The following is a 20157-nucleotide window of genomic DNA, read 5'->3' as shown; positions in this document are numbered from 1 at the left end:
TACAGTATAGTACAATAGTATAGTATATATATACAGTATAGTACAATAGTAGAGTATATATACAGTATAGTACAATAGTATAGTATATATATACAGTATAGTACAATAGTATAGTATATATATATACAGTATAGTACAATAGTATAGTATATATACAGTATAGTACAATAGTATAGTATATATATACAGTATAGTACAATAGTATAGTATATATATACAGTATAGTACAATAGTATAGTATATATATACAGTATAGTACAATAGTATAGTATAGATGTACAGTATAGTACAATAGTATATATATATATATACAGTATAGTACAATAGTATAGTATATATACAGTATAGTACAATAGTACAGTATAGATATACAGTATAGTACAATAGTATAGTATATATACAGTATAGTACAATAGTATAGTATATATATACAGTATAGTACAATAGTATAGTATATATATACAGTATAGTACAATAGTATAGTATATATATATATATACAGTATAGTACAATAGTACAGTATAGATGCACAGTATAGTACAATAGTATAGTATATATATATACAGTATAGTACAATAGTATAGTATATATATATATATACAGTATAGTACAATAGTATAGTATATATACAGTATAGTACAATAGTATAGTATAGATGTACAGTATAGTACAATAGTATAGTATATATATATACAGTATAGTACAATAGTATAGTATATATATACAGTATAGTACAATAGTATAGTATATATATACAGTATAGTACAATAGTATAGTATATATATACAGTATAGTACAATAGTATAGTATATATATACAGTATAGTACAATAGTATAGTATATATATATACAGTATAGTACAATAGTATAGTATATATATATACAGTATAGTACAATACTACAGTATATATATACAGTATAGTACAATAGTATAGTATAGATGTACAGTATAGTACAATAGTATAGTATATATATACAGTATAGTACAATAGTACAGTATAGATGTACAATATAGTACAATAGTATAGTATATATATATACACAGTATAGTACAATAGTATAGTATATATATATACAGTATAGTACAATAGTACAGTATATATATACAGTATAGTACAATAGTATAGTATATATACAGTATAGTACAATAGTACAGTATATATATACAGTATAGTACAATAGTATAGTATATATATACACACAGTATAGTACAATAGTATAGTATATATATACAGTATAGTACAATAGTATAGTATATATATACAGTATAGTACAATAGTACAGTATAGATGTACAGTATAGTATATTAGTATAGTATATATATACAGTATAGTACAATAGTATAGTATATATATACAGTATAGTACAATAGTATAGTATATATATACAGTATAGTACAATAGTACAGTATAGATGTACAGTATAGTATAATAGTATAGTATATATATACAGTATAGTACAATAGTATAGTATATATATACAGTATAGTACAATAGTAGAGTATATATACAGTATAGTACAATAGTATAGTATATATATACAGTATAGTACAATAGTATAGTATATATATACAGTATAGTACAATAGTATAGTATATATATATACAGTATAGTACAATAGTACAGTATAGATGTACAGTATAGTACAATAGTATAGTATATATATACAGTATAGTACAATAGTATAGTATATATATATACAGTATAGTACAATAGTATAGTATATATATACAGTATAGTACAATAGTACAGTATATATATACAGTATAGTACAATAGTATAGTATATATACAGTATAGTACAATAGTACAGTATATATATACAGTATAGTACAATAGTATAGTATATATATACAGTATAGTATAATAGTATAGTATATATACAGTATAGTACAATAGTATAGTATAGATGTACAGTATAGTATAATAGTATAGTATATATGTACAGTATAGTATAATAGTATAGTATAGATGTACAGTATAGTACAATAGTACAGTATAGATGTGCAGTATAGTATAATAGTACAGTATAGATGTACAGTATAGTATAATAGTATAGTATAGATGTACAGTATAGTACAATAGTACAGTATAGATGTGCAGTATAGTATAATAGTACAGTATAGATGTACAGTATAGTATAATAGTATAGTATAGATGTACAGTATAGTATAATAGTACAGTATAGATGTACAGTATAGTATAATAGTACAGTATAGATGTACAGTATAGTATAATAGTATAGTATAGATGTGCAGTATAGTATAATAGTACAGTATAGATGTACAGTATAGTACAATAGTATAGTATAAAAGTACAGTATTGATGTACAGTATAGTATAATAGTATAGTATAATAGTACAGTATAGATGTACAGTATAGTACAATAGTATAGTATTTATATACAGTATAGTACAATAGTATAGTATATATATACAGTATAGTACAATACTACAGTATATATATACAGTATAGTACAATAGTATAGTATATATATACAGTATAGTACAATAGTATAGTATAGATGTACAGTATAGTATAATAGTATAGTATATATGTACAGTATAGTATAATAGTATAGTATAGATGTACAGTATAGTACAATAGTATAGTATATATATATACAGTATAGTACAATAGTATAGTATAGATGTACAGTATAGTACAATAGTATAGTATATATATACAGTATAGTATAATAGTACAGTATAGATGTACAGTATAGTACAATAGTATAGTATATATATACAGTATAGTATAATAGTACAGTATAGATGTACAGTATAGTACAATAGTATAGTATATATACAGTATAGTATAATAGTACAGTATAGATGTACAGTATAGTACAATAGTATAGTATATATATACAGTATAGTACAATAGTATAGTATATATATACAGTATAGTACAATAGTACAGTATAGATGTACAGTATAGTACAATAGTATAGTATAGATGTACAGTATAGTACAATAGTATAGTATATATATACAGTATAGTACAATAGTATAGTATATATATATACAGTATAGTACAATAGTATAGTATATACAGTATAGTACAATAGTATAGTATATATATACAGTATAGTACAATAGTATAGTATAGATATACAGTATAGTACAATAGTACAGTATATATACAGTATAATACAATAGTATAGTATATATATACAGTATAGTACAATAGTATAGTATAGATGTACAGTATAGTATAATAGTATAGTATAGATGTACAGTATAGTATAATAGTATAGTATATATATACAGTATAGTACAATAGTACAGTATAGATGTACAGTATAGTACAATAGTATAGTATAGATGTGCAGTATAGTATAATAGTATAGTATAGATGTACAGTATAGTATAATAGTATAGTATATATATATACAGTAAAGTACAATAGTATAGTATATATATACAGTATAGTACAATAGTATAGTATATATATATACAGTATAGTACAATAGTATAGTATAGATGTACAGTATAGTATAATAGTACAGTATAGATTTACAGTATAGTATAATAGTATAGTATATATACAGTATAGTACAACAGTATAGTATAGATGTACAGTATAGTACAATAGTATAGTATATATATACAGTATAGTACAATACTACAGTATATATATACAGTATAGTACAATAGTATAGTATATATATACAGTATAGTACAACAGTATAGTATATATATACAGTATAGTACAATAGTATAGTATAGATGTACAGTATAGTACAATAGTATAGTATATATACAGTATAGTACAACAGTATAGTATAGATGTACAGTATAGTACAATAGTATAGTATATATACAGTATAGTACAATAGTACAGTATATATATATACAGTATAGTACAATAGTATAGTATATATACAGTATAGTACAATAGTATAGTATAGATGTACAGTATAGTACAATAGTATAGTATATATATACAGTATAGTACAATAGTATAGTATATATATATACAGTATAGTACAATAGTATAGTATATATATACAGTATAGTACAATAGTATAGTATATATATATACAGTATAGTACAATAGTATAGTATATATATACAGTATAGTACAATAGTACAGTATAGATGTACAGTATAGTACAATAGTATAGTATATATATACAGTATAGTACAATAGTATAGTATAGATGTACAGTATAGTACAATAGTATAGTATATATATACAGTATAGTACAATAGTATAGTATATATATATACAGTATAGTACAATAGTATAGTATATATATATACAGTATAGTACAATAGTACAGTATATATATACAGTATAGTACAATAGTATAGTATATATATACAGTATAGTACAATAGTATAGTATATATATACAGTATAGTACAACAGTACAGTATAGATGTACAGTATAGTACAATAGTATAGTATATATATACAGTATAGTACAATAGTATAGTATATATATACAGTATAGTACAATAGTATAGTATATATATACAGTATAGTACAACAGTACAGTATAGATGTACAGTATAGTACAATAGTATAGTATATATATACAGTATAGTACAATAGTATAGTATATATATATATATACAGTATAGTACAATAGTATAGTATATATATATACAGTATAGTACAATAGTACAGTATATATATACAGTATAGTACAATAGTATAGTATATATATACAGTATAGTACAATAGTACAGTATATATACACAGTATAGTACAATAGTATAGTATAGTATAATAGTACAGTATAGATGTACAGTATAGTATAATAGTACAGTATAGATGTACAGTATAGTATAATAGTACAGTATAGATGTACAGTATAGTATAATAGTACAGTATAGATGTGCAGTATAGTATAATAGTACAGTATAGATGTGCAGTATAGTACAATAGTATAGCATATATATACAGTATAGTACAATAGTATAGTATATATATACAGTATAGTACAATAGTATAGTATATATACAGTATAGTATAATAGTACAGTATAGATGTACAGTATAGTATAATAGTACAGTATATATATACAGTATAGTACAATAGTAGAGTATATATACAGTATAGTACAATAGTATAGTATATATATACAGTATAGTACAATAGTATAGTATATATACAGTATAGTATAATAGTACAGTATAGATGTACAGTATAGTATAATAGTACAGTATATATATACAGTATAGTACAATAGTAGAGTATATATACAGTATAGTACAATAGTATAGTATATATATACAGTATAGTACAATAGTATAGTATATATATACAGTATAGTACAATAGTAGAGTATATATACAGTATAGTACAATAGTATAGTATATATATACAGTATAGTACAATAGTATAGTATATATATATACAGTATAGTACAATAGTATAGTATATATACAGTATAGTACAATAGTATAGTATATATATACAGTATAGTACAATAGTATAGTATATATATACAGTATAGTACAATAGTATAGTATATATATACAGTATAGTACAATAGTATAGTATAGATGTACAGTATAGTACAATAGTATATATATATATACAGTATAGTACAATAGTATAGTATATATACAGTATAGTACAATAGTACAGTATAGATATACAGTATAGTACAATAGTATAGTATATATACAGTATAGTACAATAGTATAGTATATATATACAGTATAGTACAATAGTATAGTATATATATACAGTATAGTACAATAGTATAGTATATATATATATATATACAGTATAGTACAATAGTACAGTATAGATGCACAGTATAGTACAATAGTATAGTATATATATATACAGTATAGTACAATAGTATAGTATATATATATACAGTATAGTACAATAGTATAGTATATATACAGTATAGTACAATAGTATAGTATAGATGTACAGTATAGTACAATAGTATAGTATATATATACAGTATAGTACAATAGTATAGTATATATATACAGTATAGTACAATAGTATAGTATATATATACAGTATAGTACAATAGTATAGTATATATATACAGTATAGTACAATAGTATAGTATATATATACAGTATAGTACAATAGTATAGTATATATATATACAGTATAGTACAATAGTATAGTATATATATATACAGTATAGTACAATACTACAGTATATATATACAGTATAGTACAATAGTATAGTATAGATGTACAGTATAGTACAATAGTATAGTATATATATACAGTATAGTACAATAGTACAGTATAGATGTACAATATAGTACAATAGTATAGTATATATATATACAGTATAGTACAATAGTATAGTATATATATATACAGTATAGTACAATAGTACAGTATATATATACAGTATAGTACAATAGTATAGTATATATACAGTATAGTACAATAGTACAGTATATATATACAGTATAGTACAATAGTATAGTATATATATACACACAGTATAGTACAATAGTATAGTATATATATACAGTATAGTACAATAGTATAGTATATATATACAGTATAGTACAATAGTACAGTATAGATGTACAGTATAGTATATTAGTATAGTATATATATACAGTATAGTACAATAGTATAGTATATATATACAGTATAGTACAATAGTATAGTATATATATACAGTATAGTACAATAGTACAGTATAGATGTACAGTATAGTATAATAGTATAGTATATATATACAGTATAGTACAATAGTATAGTATATATATACAGTATAGTACAATAGTAGAGTATATATACAGTATAGTACAATAGTATAGTATATATATACAGTATAGTACAATAGTATAGTATATATATACAGTATAGTACAATAGTATAGTATATATATATACAGTATAGTACAATAGTACAGTATAGATGTACAGTATAGTACAATAGTATAGTATATATATACAGTATAGTACAATAGTATAGTATATATATATACAGTATAGTACAATAGTATAGTATATATATACAGTATAGTACAATAGTACAGTATATATATACAGTATAGTACAATAGTATAGTATATATACAGTATAGTACAATAGTACAGTATATATATACAGTATAGTACAATAGTATAGTATATATATACAGTATAGTATAATAGTATAGTATATATACAGTATAGTACAATAGTACAGTATAGATGTACAGTATAGTATAATAGTACAGTATAGATGTACAGTATAGTATAATAGTACAGTATAGATGTACAGTATAGTATAATAGTATAGTATAGATGTACAGTATAGTACAATAGTACAGTATAGATGTGCAGTATAGTATAATAGTACAGTATAGATGTACAGTATAGTATAATAGTATAGTATAGATGTACAGTATAGTATAATAGTACAGTATAGATGTACAGTATAGTATAATAGTATAGTATAGATGTACAGTATAGTATAATAGTATAGTATAGATGTGCAGTATAGTATAATAGTATAGTATATATATATACAGTATAGTACAATAGTATAGTATATATACAGTATAGTACAATAGTATAGTATATATATACAGTATAGTATAATAGTACAGTATAGATGTACAGTATAGTACAATAGTATAGTATAAAAGTACAGTATTGATGTACAGTATAGTATAATAGTATAGTATAATAGTACAGTATAGATGTACAGTATAGTACAATAGTATAGTATTTATATACAGTATAGTACAATAGTATAGTATATATATACAGTATAGTACAATACTACAGTATATATATACAGTATAGTACAATAGTATAGTATATATATACAGTATAGTACAATAGTATAGTATAGATGTACAGTATAGTATAATAGTATAGTATATATGTACAGTATAGTATAATAGTATAGTATAGATGTACAGTATAGTACAATAGTATAGTATATATATATACAGTATAGTACAATAGTATAGTATAGATGTACAGTATAGTACAATAGTATAGTATATATATACAGTATAGTACAATAGTACAGTATAGATGTACAGTATAGTATAATAGTATAGTATATATATACAGTATAGTACAATAGTATAGTATATATATACAGTATAGTACAATAGTATAGTATATATATACAGTATAGTACAATAGTACAGTATAGATGTACAGTATAGTATATTAGTATAGTATATATATACAGTATAGTACAATAGTATAGTATATATATACAGTATAGTACAATAGTACAGTATAGATGTACAGTATAGTATAATAGTATAGTATATATATACAGTATAGTACAATAGTATAGTATATATATACAGTATAGTACAATAGTATAGTATATATACAGTATAGTACAATAGTATAGTATATATATACAGTATAGTACAATAGTATAGTATATATATATACAGTATAGTACAATAGTACAGTGTAGATGTACAGTATAGTACAATAGTATAGTATATATATACAGTATAGTACAATAGTATAGTATATATATATACAGTATAGTACAATAGTATAGTATATATATACAGTATAGTACAATAGTACAGTATATATATACAGTATAGTACAATAGTATAGTATATATACAGTATAGTACAATAGTACAGTATATATATACAGTATAGTACAATAGTATAGTATAGTATAATAGTACAGTATAGATGTACAGTATAGTATAATAGTATAGTATAGATGTACAGTATAGTACAATAGTACAGTATAGATGTGCAGTATAGTATAATAGTACAGTATAGATGTACAGTATAGTATAATAGTATAGTATAGATGTACAGTATAGTATAATAGTACAGTATAGATGTACAGTATAGTATAATAGTACAGTATAGATGTACAGTATAGTATAATAGTACAGTATAGATGTGCAGTATAGTATAATAGTACAGTATAGATGTACAGTATAGTACAATAGTATAGTATAAAAGTACAGTATAGATGTACAGTATAGTATAATAGTACAGTAGAGATGTACAGTATAGTATAATAGTACAGTATATATATACAGTATAGTACAATAGTACAGTATAGATGTACAGTATAGTACAATAGTATAGTATATATATACAGTATAGTACAATAGTATAGTATATATATACAGTATAGTACAATAGTATAGTATATATATACAGTATAGTACAATAGTATAGTATATATACAGTATAGTATAATAGTACAGTATAGATGTACAGTATAGTATAATAGTACAGTATATATATACAGTATAGTATAATAGTACAGTATAGATGTACAGTATGGAACAATAATAGTATAATAATAAATTTAAAAAAATTAAGTGTAATAAAAATAATAATTTCTCTTTCCCAATAAAGCCCGGTATTCTAAGGAACAAAAATACCAAACCCATTTATATTTATGTCCAGTTCTGACATAGAACCCAGATCTTCACTGAATACAAACTGCTGAATACCCTTTATCCCCACAAGACTCAGTAGTCTGAGAAGTGGCGGATCCAGGGAGGGGGCATCGGGGCAATTGAACGCCCGTTCTCCATCCCCCCCCATTATACTATGTGTAATAATATATACTATTTTCCGTCCCGAGACTAGACTCTGGATCCACCACTGAGTCTGAAGAACACATCTAATGGTCGCGCATGTGTGAACAAAATGGGGATTCAGCCATTGGGGTCAGTGACGTAAAATTTCTTCGGGTGCCCATATAAATGTACCCCCCCCCCACACACACACACACACAAAAAGAAAAAGAGAAAAAAAAGTAATTAGAATTTACCTTTAAACCTTTGTTGAGAGTCGGAGGCCAGGCGTACAGCTAACCCCAGGCCGATCCCTGAGGAGCACCCCGTGATGAGGACCACTCTCTTCTCCATCTGGGACCTAGAACCTAGAACTTGTCTCTCTGGGAACTTTGAGCTGTTGAGCAAAGTGTTGGGAATCTGTCTGTGCTGGAATCTCTTCTGTTATGTCTACGGCCGGGTCTTCAAGGTCCTCCGCTCGATTCGCCCTTTCCTCCTCCTTCTTCACATAGGTCTCATGCCTAAGACTTTCCTACATATTCAGAACCTTTATATATTCAAGATTGATCAGCATCAATTTAGTCTTGTCAACACTCACCATCACTAGTCCTGTAGCCCCATCTGTTTTACTCCAGCACAGCAGCATCCATGCGTTCCATTACTGTAGGTCATGTGATTACCAGTCTGATCCTCCCAGCTTTCCAGTGCTTAATGTATTAGAACAGGATGTCAGTTGACTTCCTGTTACCTACAGGATGACACCTGCCAGATCCCTCCTACTAGCTCCCAGATCGCCTCCCCTCCAGCTCTATCTTTAAACTGCTGCTATCTCTAAGTGATCAGGATATATAGTGGTTATACCCCTCCCCTCCCAGCTCTATCTGTATACTGCTGCTACCTCTATGGAATCAGGATATATCATAATTATACCCCTTCCACTCCAGCTATATCTGTATACTGCTGCTGCTCTCTCTATGGGATCAGGATATATAATAGTTATACACCTCCCCTCCAGCTCTATCTGTATACTGCTGCTGCTATCTCTATGGGATTAGTATATATAGTAGGCATACACCTCCCCTTCAGCTCTATCTCTATACTGTTACGCCGAGCGCTCCGGGTCCCCGCTCCTCCCCGGAGCGCTCGCAACACCCTCGCTACTGCAGCGCCCCGGTCAGATCTACTGACCGGGTGCGCTGCGATACCGCTCCCAGCCGGGATGCGATTCGCGATGCGGGTGGCGCCCGCTCGCGATGCGCACCCCGGCTCCCGTACCTGACTCGCTCTCCGTCGGTCCTGTCCCGGCGCGCGCGGCCCCGCTCCCTAGGGCGCGCGCGCGCCGGGTCTCTGCGATTTAAAGGGCCACTGCGCCACTGATTGGCGCAGTTGGTCTAATTAGTGTGTTCACCTGTGCACTCCCTATGTATACCTCACTTCCCCTGCACTCCCTCGCCGGATCTTGTTGCCATTGTGCCAGTGAAAGCGTTTCCTTGTGTGTTCCTAGCCTGTGTTCCAGACCTCCTGCCGTTGCCCCTGACTACGATCCTTGCTGCCTGCCCCGACCTTCTGCTACGTCCGACCTTGCTCTTGTCTACTCCCTTGTACCGCGCCTATCTTCAGCAGTCAGAGAGGTTGAGCCGTTGCTAGTGGATACGACCTGGTTACTACCGCCGCTGCAAGACCATCCCGCTTTGCGGCGGGCTCTGGTGAATACCAGTAGTAACTTAGAACCGGTCCACTAGCACGGTCCACGCCAATCCCTCTCTGGCACAGAGGATCCACCTCCTGCCAGCCGAATCGTGACAGTAGATCCGGCCATGGATCCCGCTGAAGTTCCTCTGCCAGTTGTCGCCGACCTCACTACGGTGGTCGCCCAGCAGTCGCAACAGATAGCGCAACAAGGCCACCAGCTGTCTCAACTGACCGTGATGCTACAGCAGCTACTACCACAGCTTCAGCAATCATCTCCTCCGCCAGCTCCTGCACCTCCTCCGCAGTGAGTGGCCGCTTCCGGCCTACGACTATCCTTGCCGGATAAATTTGATGGGGACTCTAAGTTTTGCCGTGGCTTTCTTTCACAATGTTCCCTGCACTTGGAGATGATGTCGGACCAGTTTCCTACTGAAAGGTCTAAGGTGGCTTTCGTAGTCAGCCTTCTGTCTGGGAAAGCTCTGTCATGGGCCACACCACTCTGGGACCGCAATGACCCCGTCACTGCCTCTGTACACTCCTTCTTCTCGGAAATTCTAAGTGTCTTTGAGGAACCTGCCCGAGCCTCATCTGCTGAGACTGCCCTGCTGAACCTGGTTCAGGGTAATTCTTCCGTTGGCGAGTACGCCATCCAATTCCGTACTCTTGCTTCCGAATTATCCTGGAATAATGAGGCCCTCTGCGCGACCTTTAAAAAAGGCCTATCCAGCAACATTAAAGATGTTCTGGCCGCACGAGAAATTCCTGCTAACCTGCATGAACTCATTCATCTAGCCACTCGCATTGACATGCGTTTTTCCGAAAGGCGTCAGGAGCTCCGCCAGGATATGGACTTTGTTCGCACGAGGCGTTTTTTCTCCCCGGCTCCTCTCTCCTCTGGTCCTCTGCAATCCGTTCCTGTGCCTCCCGCCGTGGAGGCTATGCAAGTTGACCGGTCTCGCTTGACACCTCAAGAGAGGACACGACGCCGCATGGAGAATCTTTGCCTGTACTGTGCCGGTACCGAACACTTCCTGAAGGATTGTCCTATCCGTCCTCCCCGCCTGGAAAGACGTACGCTGACTCCGCACAAAGGTGAGACAGTTCTTGATGTCAACTCTGCTTCTCCACGCCTTACTGTGCCTGTGCGGATGTCTGCCTCTACCTTCTCCTTCTCTACTATGGCCTTCTTGGATTCCGGATCTGCAGGAAATTTTATTTTGGCCTCTCTCATCAACAGGTTCAACATCCCGGTGACCAGTCTCGCCAGACCCCTCTACATCAATTGTGTTAACAATGAAAGATTGGACTGTACCGTGCGTTACCGCACGGAGCCCCTCCTAATGTGCATCGGACCTCATCCCGAAAAAATTGAGTTTTTGGTCCTCTCCAATTGCACTTCCGAAATTCTCCTTGGACTACCGTGGCTTCAACGCCATTCCCCAACCCTTGATTGGTCCACAGGAGAGATCAAGAGCTGGGGTACTTCTTGTTTCAAGGACTGTCTTAAACCGGTTCCCAGTACTCCCTGCCGTGACCCTGTGGTTCCTCCTGTAACCGGTCTTCCTAAGGCTTATATGGACTATGCTGACGTATTTTGCAAAAAGCAAGCTGAGACTTTACCTCCTCACAGGCCTTATGACTGTCCTATTGACCTCCTCCCGGGCACTACTCCACCCCGGGGCAGAATTTATCCTCTGTCCGCCCCAGAGACTCTTGCTATGTCTGAATACATCCAGGAAAATTTAAAAAATTTAAAAAATTTAAAAAATTATCCGCAAATCCTCCTCTCCTGCCGGAGCTGGATTTTTCTTTGTGTCCAAAAAAGATGGCTCCCTACGTCCTTGCATTGATTACCGCGGACTTAAAAAAATCACGGTAAAGAACCGCTACCCCCTACCTCTTATCTCTGAACTCTTTGATCGCCTTCAAGGTGCCCACATCTTTACCAAACTGGACTTAAGAGGTGCTTATAATCTCATCCGCATCAGGGAGGGGGATGAATGGAAAACTGCATTTAACACCAGAGATGGACACTTTGAGTATCTGGTCATGCCCTTTGGCCTGTGCAACGCCCCTGCCGTCTTCCAAGACTTTGTTAATGAAATTTTTCGTGATCTCTTATATTCCTGTGTTGTTGTGTATCTGGACGATATTCTGATTTTTTCTGCCAACTTAGAAGAACATCGCCAGCATGTCCGCATGGTTCTTCAGAGACTTCGAGACAATCAACTCTATGCCAAAATGGAGAAATGTCTGTTTGAATGTCAATCTCTTCCTTTCCTAGGATACTTGGTCTCTGGCCAGGGACTACAAATGGACCCAGATAAACTCTCTGCCGTCTTAGATTGGCCACGCCCCTCCGGACTCCGTGCTATCCAACGTTTTTTGGGGTTCGCCAATTATTACAGACAATTTATTCCACATTTTTCCACTGTTGTGGCTCCTATCGTGGCTTTAACCAAGAAGAATGCCAATCCTAAGTCCTGGTCTCCCCAAGCGGAAGACGCATTTAAACGGCTCAAGTCTGCCTTTTCTTCTGCTCCCGTGCTCTCCAGACCTGACCCATCTAAACCCTTCCTATTGGAGGTTGATGCCTCCTCAGTGGGAGCTGGAGCGGTCCTTCTACAAAAAAATTCTTCCGGGCATGCTGTTACTTGTGGTTTTTTTTCTAGGACCTTCTCTCCGGCGAAGAGGAACTACTCCATCGGGGATCGAGAACTACTGGCCATTAAATTGGCACTTGAGGAATGGAGGCATCTGCTGGAGGGATCAAAATTTCCAGTTATCATTTACACCGATCACAAGAATCTCTCCTATCTCCAGTCTGCCCAACGGCTGAATCCTCGCCAGGCCAGGTGGTCGTTGTTCTTTGCCCGTTTTAACTTTGAAATTCATTTTCGCCCTGCCGACAAGAACATTAGGGCCGATGCTCTCTCTCGTTCCTCGGATGCCTCGGAAGTAGAGGTCTCTCCGCAACACATCATTCCTCATGACTGTCTGATCTCCACTTCTCCAGCCTCCATCAGGCAAACTCCTCCAGGGAAGACCTTCGTTTCTCCACGCCAACGTCTCGGGATTCTCAAATGGGGTCACTCCTCCCACCTCGCAGGCCATGCGGGCATCAAAAAGTCCTTGCAACTCATCTCTCGTTTCTATTGGTGGCCGACTCTGGAGACGGATGTTGTTGATTTTGTGCGGGCCTGTACTGTCTGTGCCCGGGATAAGACTCCTCACCAGAAGCCTGCTGGTCTCCTTCACCCTCTGCCTGTCCCCGAACAGCCTTGGTCTCTGATTGGTATGGACTTTATTACAGACCTACCCCCATCCCGTGGCAACACTGTTGTTTGGGTGGTCGTTGATCGATTTTCCAAGATGGCACATTTTATTCCTCTTCCTGGTCTTCCTTCAGCGCCTCAGTTGGCAAAACAATTTTTTGTACACATTTTTCGTCTTCACGGTTTGCCCACGCAGATCGTCTCGGATAGAGGTGTCCAATTCGTATCAAAATTCTGGAGGGCTCTCTGTAAACAACTCAAGATTGAATTAAACTTCTCTTCTGCTTATCATCCTCAATCCAATGGGCAAGTAGAAAGAATTAACCAGGTCCTGGGTGACTATTTACGGCATTTTGTTTCCTCCCGCCAGGATGACTGAGCAGATCTTCTACCTTGGGCCGAATTCTCGTACAACTTCAGAGTCTCTGAATCTTCTGCTAAATCCCCATTTTTCGTGGTGTACGGCCGTCACCCTCTTCCCCCCCTCCCTATTCCCTTGCCCTCTGGTTTGCCCGCTGTGGATGAAGTGACTCGTGATCTTTCCACCATATGGAAAGAGACCCAAAATTCTCTTTTACAGGCTTCATCTCACATGAAAAAGTTTGCCGATAAGAAAAGAAGAGCTCCCCCCATTTTTGCTCCCGGAGACAAGGTATGGCTCTCCGCTAAATATGTCCGCTTTCGTGTCCCCAGTTACAAACTGGGACCACGCTATCTGGGTCCTTTCAAAGTCTTGTGCCAAATTAATCCTGTCTCTTACAAACTCCTTCTTCCTCCTTCTCTTCGTATTCCCAATGCCTTCCATGTCTCTCTCCTTAAACCACTCATCATCAACCGTTTCTCTCCCAAACTTGTTTCTCCCACTCCTGTTTCCGGTTCTTCTGACATCTTCTCCGTGAAGGAGATACTGGCCTCCAAGACGGTCAGAGGAAAAAAAAATTTTTGGGTTGATTGGGAGGGCTGTGGTCCTGAAGAGAGATCCTGGGAACCTGAGGACAACATCCTAGACAAAAGTCTGGTCCTCAGGTTCTCAGGCTCCAAGAAGAGGGGGAGACCCAAGGGGGGGGGTACTGTTACGCCGAGCGCTCCGGGTCCCCGCTCCTCCCCGGAGCGCTCGCAACACCCTCGCTATTGCAGCGCCCCGGTCAGATCTACTGACCGGGTGCGCTGCGATACCGCTCCCAGCCGGGATGCGATTCGCGATGCGGGTGGCGCCCGCTCGCGATGCGCACCCCGGCTCCCGTACCTGACTCGCTCTCCGTCGGTCCTGTCCCGGCGCGCACGGCCCCGCTCCCTAGGGCGCGCGCGCGCCGGGTCTCTGCGATTTAAAGGGCCACTGCGCCACTGATTGGCGCAGTTGGTCTAATTAGTGTGTTCACCTGTGCACTCCCTATGTATACCTCACTTCCCTTGCACTCCCTCGCCGGATCTTGTTGCCATTGTGCCAGTGAAAGCGTTTCCTTGTGTGTTCCTAGCCTGTGTTCCAGACCTCCTGCCGTTGCCCCTGACTACGATCCTTGCTGCCTGCCCCGACCTTCTGCTACGTCCGACCTTGCTCTTGTCTACTCCCTTGTACCGCGCCTATCTTCAGCAGTCAGAGAGGTTGAGCCGTTGCTAGTGGATACGACCTGGTTACTACCGCCGCTGCAAGACCATCCCGCTTTGCAGCGGGCTCTGGTGAATACCAGTAGTAACTTAGAACCGGTCCACTAGCACGGTCCACGCCAATCCCTCTCTGGCACAGAGGATCCACCTCCTGCCAGCCGAATCGTGACATATACTGCTGTTGCTATCTCTATAGAATCAGGATAGATAGTAGTTATACACCTCCCCTCCAGCTCTATCTGTATACTGCTGCTATCTCTATGGGATCAGGATATATAGTAGTTATACACCTCCCCTCTAGCTCTACCTGTATACTGCTTCTACTATCTCTATGGGATCAGGATATATAGTAGTTATACACCTCCCCTCCAGCTCTATCGGTATACTGCTGCTACTATCTCTATGAAATAAGGACATATAGTAGTTATACACATCTCCTGAAGCTGTTCTCCACATTGCGTTTCTTGATGCTGTTTTTTTTAGTTTTTTTGTCATTATTTTGCCCAAAATTGCGGCAAAAAGGTCATTATCACAGTAACTGAATCATTTTAACAATGCTTTTAGAAGATCACAGTATAAAGCCAAAATGCCGTTAATGTGACAAGTTTTGACATTTTGCCAAGACATTAGATGGCACCGGGTCTCAGTCCTGAGATAAGCTGCTATCAGGATTTACAACTGGGTGAAGTGCGCGGCTCACTGCTCAGCTGTTACTCAAACCTGATTCATTCCCCATAGACTATGATGAGGTAAATAAGTCAGAGGAGCTGGGTGGAGCGCGCAATTGTGCTCTTCACTCCCCTGCTTGGTACTTATTGCAGGAATCTCAGCACTGAGACCCCGACTCATCTAAACTCCATGTGACATGTCAAAAATGGTATGACATTGTGATAATGGCGGGGTGTTTGGGGCAGGGCAGATGTTGTTGCCCTAGGGGCAGATGGTATTAACCCCTTGTGTTGGTGACGCCAGGGAGTGTTTTAGCCTTAACCACCCGAAGGTATAACGCATGATCCTGGGCTAGGCACGGGGACAATGAAGACACCAACGCCAAGTTACGTACAACCTTAGCTTTACTGAGGGTAGACAGTTGTTACAGTCTATGCAGTACAGCCAGGGCCCAAGGAGGTGACCAGTGACGCAGACGCAAACAACAATGATTTCTGTACTCAGTCAGTCTCACAACTGAACAATAATAATTCTCCAAATACAGTGACCTCCCGACCTACGATTTCAACATGCGATGGCCTCGCCGAGGCCATCGCATGTTGAAGGCTCCATCAACATACGATGCGTTTGTATGTCGGGGCCATCGCATAAACGGCTATCCGGCAGCGCCGACTGCTTCAGCTGCTGCTGGATAGCCATTTACGGTGTCCTGTGTGCTCCGTTGATGGTCTCCTACCTGTCCTCGGGGCTCCAGAACTCCTCTTCGGGATTCCCTGCATCGCCGGCGCTCTCCATCGTCGTCATCACGTCGCCGTGCACTCTGTCCTGTCATCCAATAGGAGTGGCGTGCATAGTGACGTGATGGCGGTGACGTGAGAGCGGCAATCCCGGAGAAGCAGAGACGTCTGGAGCGTTGGGGACACCACGGGGACGCGGCGACAGTGATGGAGGGCGACATCCAGGCCAGCGGTGACGGGTCCGGAGCGGCGGGGACAGGTGAGTATAACTTCCTATACTTTACATTGCACGGATCCCTCAACATACGATGGTTTCAACAAACGATGGTTCATTTGGAATGGATTACCATCGTATGTTGAGGGACCACTGTACTGTGGCCTGGCAACTTTCCATCCCAACCTTGATGGTCACCTTGCTTCCTAGGCTTAGGACCACGAGACTGGGCCCCCCTCCATAGGGCTGACATGAATATCCCACGACACATGGGACAAACTGGACTCAGTGATGGTCGGGCTCACAGTGACCACCACCTGGACAGCAGCAGCTTGCGCCACTGGGGGAATCACGTGTAGGTGTCTGTTGGGCCGGCCAAACCTCCTCCTCAGCAGGAGTAGGCCAAGGCCCTTTAGTAGGTGCCCATTGGTTCGGCCAAACCTCCTCAACCACATGAGTAGGCCTGGGCAGTGACCACCACCTGGACAGCAGCAGCTTGCGCCACTGGGGGATCACGTGTAGGTGTCTGTTTGGCCAGCCAAACCTCCTCCTCAGCAGGATTAGGCCAAGGCCCTTTAGTTGGTGCCCATTGGTTCGGCCAAACCTCATCAACCACAGGAGTAGGCCTGGGCACATCTGTAGTGGACCTTTGAGGTAAATACTTGGGATCCATAGCAGGTGACTCAGGATACCATGCCTCTTGGATGACCTTCCCCTTGACGCTTGGTGGCAGGAGACCAAATGGATCTGAGTCCCAATCTTCAGAGGGGAAATAGGCGAAGGGGATTTGTGTAGGATTCTTGGGCCTGGTGATGGCTGAAGCCCATTCCCCTCGCTGGCTCTGTACAGGAGTGTATTCCACAATCTCCCTGCTCTCTAGGAAGTGTAGGGGTGGAGGGAGATAGTCTCTCTTCCTCGCTCTCCTGATGACCAGAATAGTACCACCATGGTGACAGTCCATTAACATGCCATACCCCCTCACTCTGTCAAACTTGACTGTAGCTCTTCACCGTTCTAAGGTTGACTCCCCCTCTCAGGGTTATTCTAGCCTCCTGATATATAAGGCCTCCAGGCTCTTAGTGTCCTGTTTCTGAACTTGACGTATTTCATACGGCATAACTTTAGGGCCATACCCCCATCTCCTCTGCTCCCTTAACTCTTCCATTATGGCAGCCACTTTGGCCTCATGTTTGGCCTTCTCGGCTTGGGCTGCTGGGAAGGGAGGATGGGACTTCCCTGGTAGGGGTAGGAGATTGTCCCTCATGAATTGGACTAGTGCTGGCTTGTCGCCAAATAACCATTTGGGTAGCGGTGGTGACTGAGGATGTGCTGGGGGCTTCCGGACCTGGGGCACTGGCTCTGGACTGGGGGTGGATGAAGGAGTAGAAAACACGGCCTCAGTCTTCTGACTCCTCCGTGTAGATCTCCGCCCAGGATCCCCAGGTCCGGAGGTGGGGCGACAGCCTCACCAGCGACAGCTCTCTTGAAGACTTCGGCGTACTTTCCGCCGCGGTTGCAGGCCATTATCCGTTGTCCTTGGGCAGCATGACTTGATAGCAGGCCTCCTCGGCCCCGATGGAGATCTTCTGGAGATGGTCCGTCAACTCCTGGAACATGTGCGCCGCAGCGACTCTCCGGTGCCATCTTGGGACCCCCTGCACGGGTAGTCTGCTGCACATCCACCATCTTCTTGCTCTCACCAGGAACCTCCGCAAGACTGAAGAGGTCGAGCTCCACTCTGCGTCTTATACCGGCCTCCATCAAAATGGCCGCCGGACATAACTTCGTCATCAGCAGGGCACGGGACCGGAAGTGACTCAGCGCTGCATCCTCTTCTTCCGCCCCCCCTGGCAACAAGGGGTGGACCATTCAAGTTCCACTTGGGACTAGGAACTACGACATGGCTTCCACGCCCGGGGGCGGGATGCTGGCCATGGCGGGATCCTTTTGCACGCTTTTCTTCCAACAGATTAACCCTTTCAGGTATGATGGCAGACATCTTTGGACGTAACATTACTTCAGTGTGAATTTTGCAAATGATTTTCATGACTTCAGGGTTTTCTTCACCTCCCCCTCTATGTCACAAGAGCCACAAATAAAACACTTCGGCATGCGATTTTCTTGTAGACAATATTGGACACAGTTCAGACTAGGGGGGGGAGGACTTGTGGCATAAGGCACAATCCTGTATCCTGTTCGTGATGCCAAAAGTTGTGGTAATGGCGGAGTGCGTGGTGCAGGACAGATGTTGTCGGCCTAGGGGCAGATGGTATTAACCCCTTGTCTTGGTGACGCCAGGGCGTGGTTTAGCCTTAACATCCCAAAGGTATACCGCTGGATCTTGGGCTAGGCACGAGGGTAATGAAGACACCGACGCCAAGTTACGGACAATGGTAGCTTTACTGAGGGTAGACAGTTGTTACAGTCTATGCAGTACAGCCAGAATCCCAAGGTGGTGACCAGTGACACAGAGACCTCACAGGTCTGGAACTTGTAGTGGA

General features: G+C 37.9%; 1 protein-coding gene across 4 annotated transcripts in view; it reads right to left on the bottom strand.

Annotated features, from left to right (window-relative positions):
• Positions 1-20157, bottom strand: part of HSD17B1 (hydroxysteroid 17-beta dehydrogenase 1) — a 70335-nt gene that overhangs the window by 49065 nt on the left and 1113 nt on the right. For 2 of the 4 annotated variants that reach the window (XM_056547981.1, XM_056547982.1), the window contains exon 2: positions 9722-10011. In XM_056547981.1, coding sequence (XP_056403956.1) covers positions 9722-9818 — 97 coding nt within the window. In that variant the 5' untranslated portion in view covers positions 9819-10011. Of the gene's footprint in view, positions 1-9721; positions 10012-10062; positions 10158-20157 lie in introns of those variants that run through there. The other 2 variants (XM_056547983.1, XM_056547986.1) reach the window with 2 other exon arrangements.

The sequence above is a fragment of the Hyla sarda genome, chromosome 12 (assembly GCF_029499605.1).
Source record: "Hyla sarda isolate aHylSar1 chromosome 12, aHylSar1.hap1, whole genome shotgun sequence".
In the NCBI taxonomy this organism is placed as follows: Eukaryota; Metazoa; Chordata; class Amphibia; order Anura; family Hylidae; genus Hyla; species Hyla sarda.
Note: the sequence above shows the minus strand (reverse complement) of the source record. Positions and strands in the feature narration are given on the sequence as shown.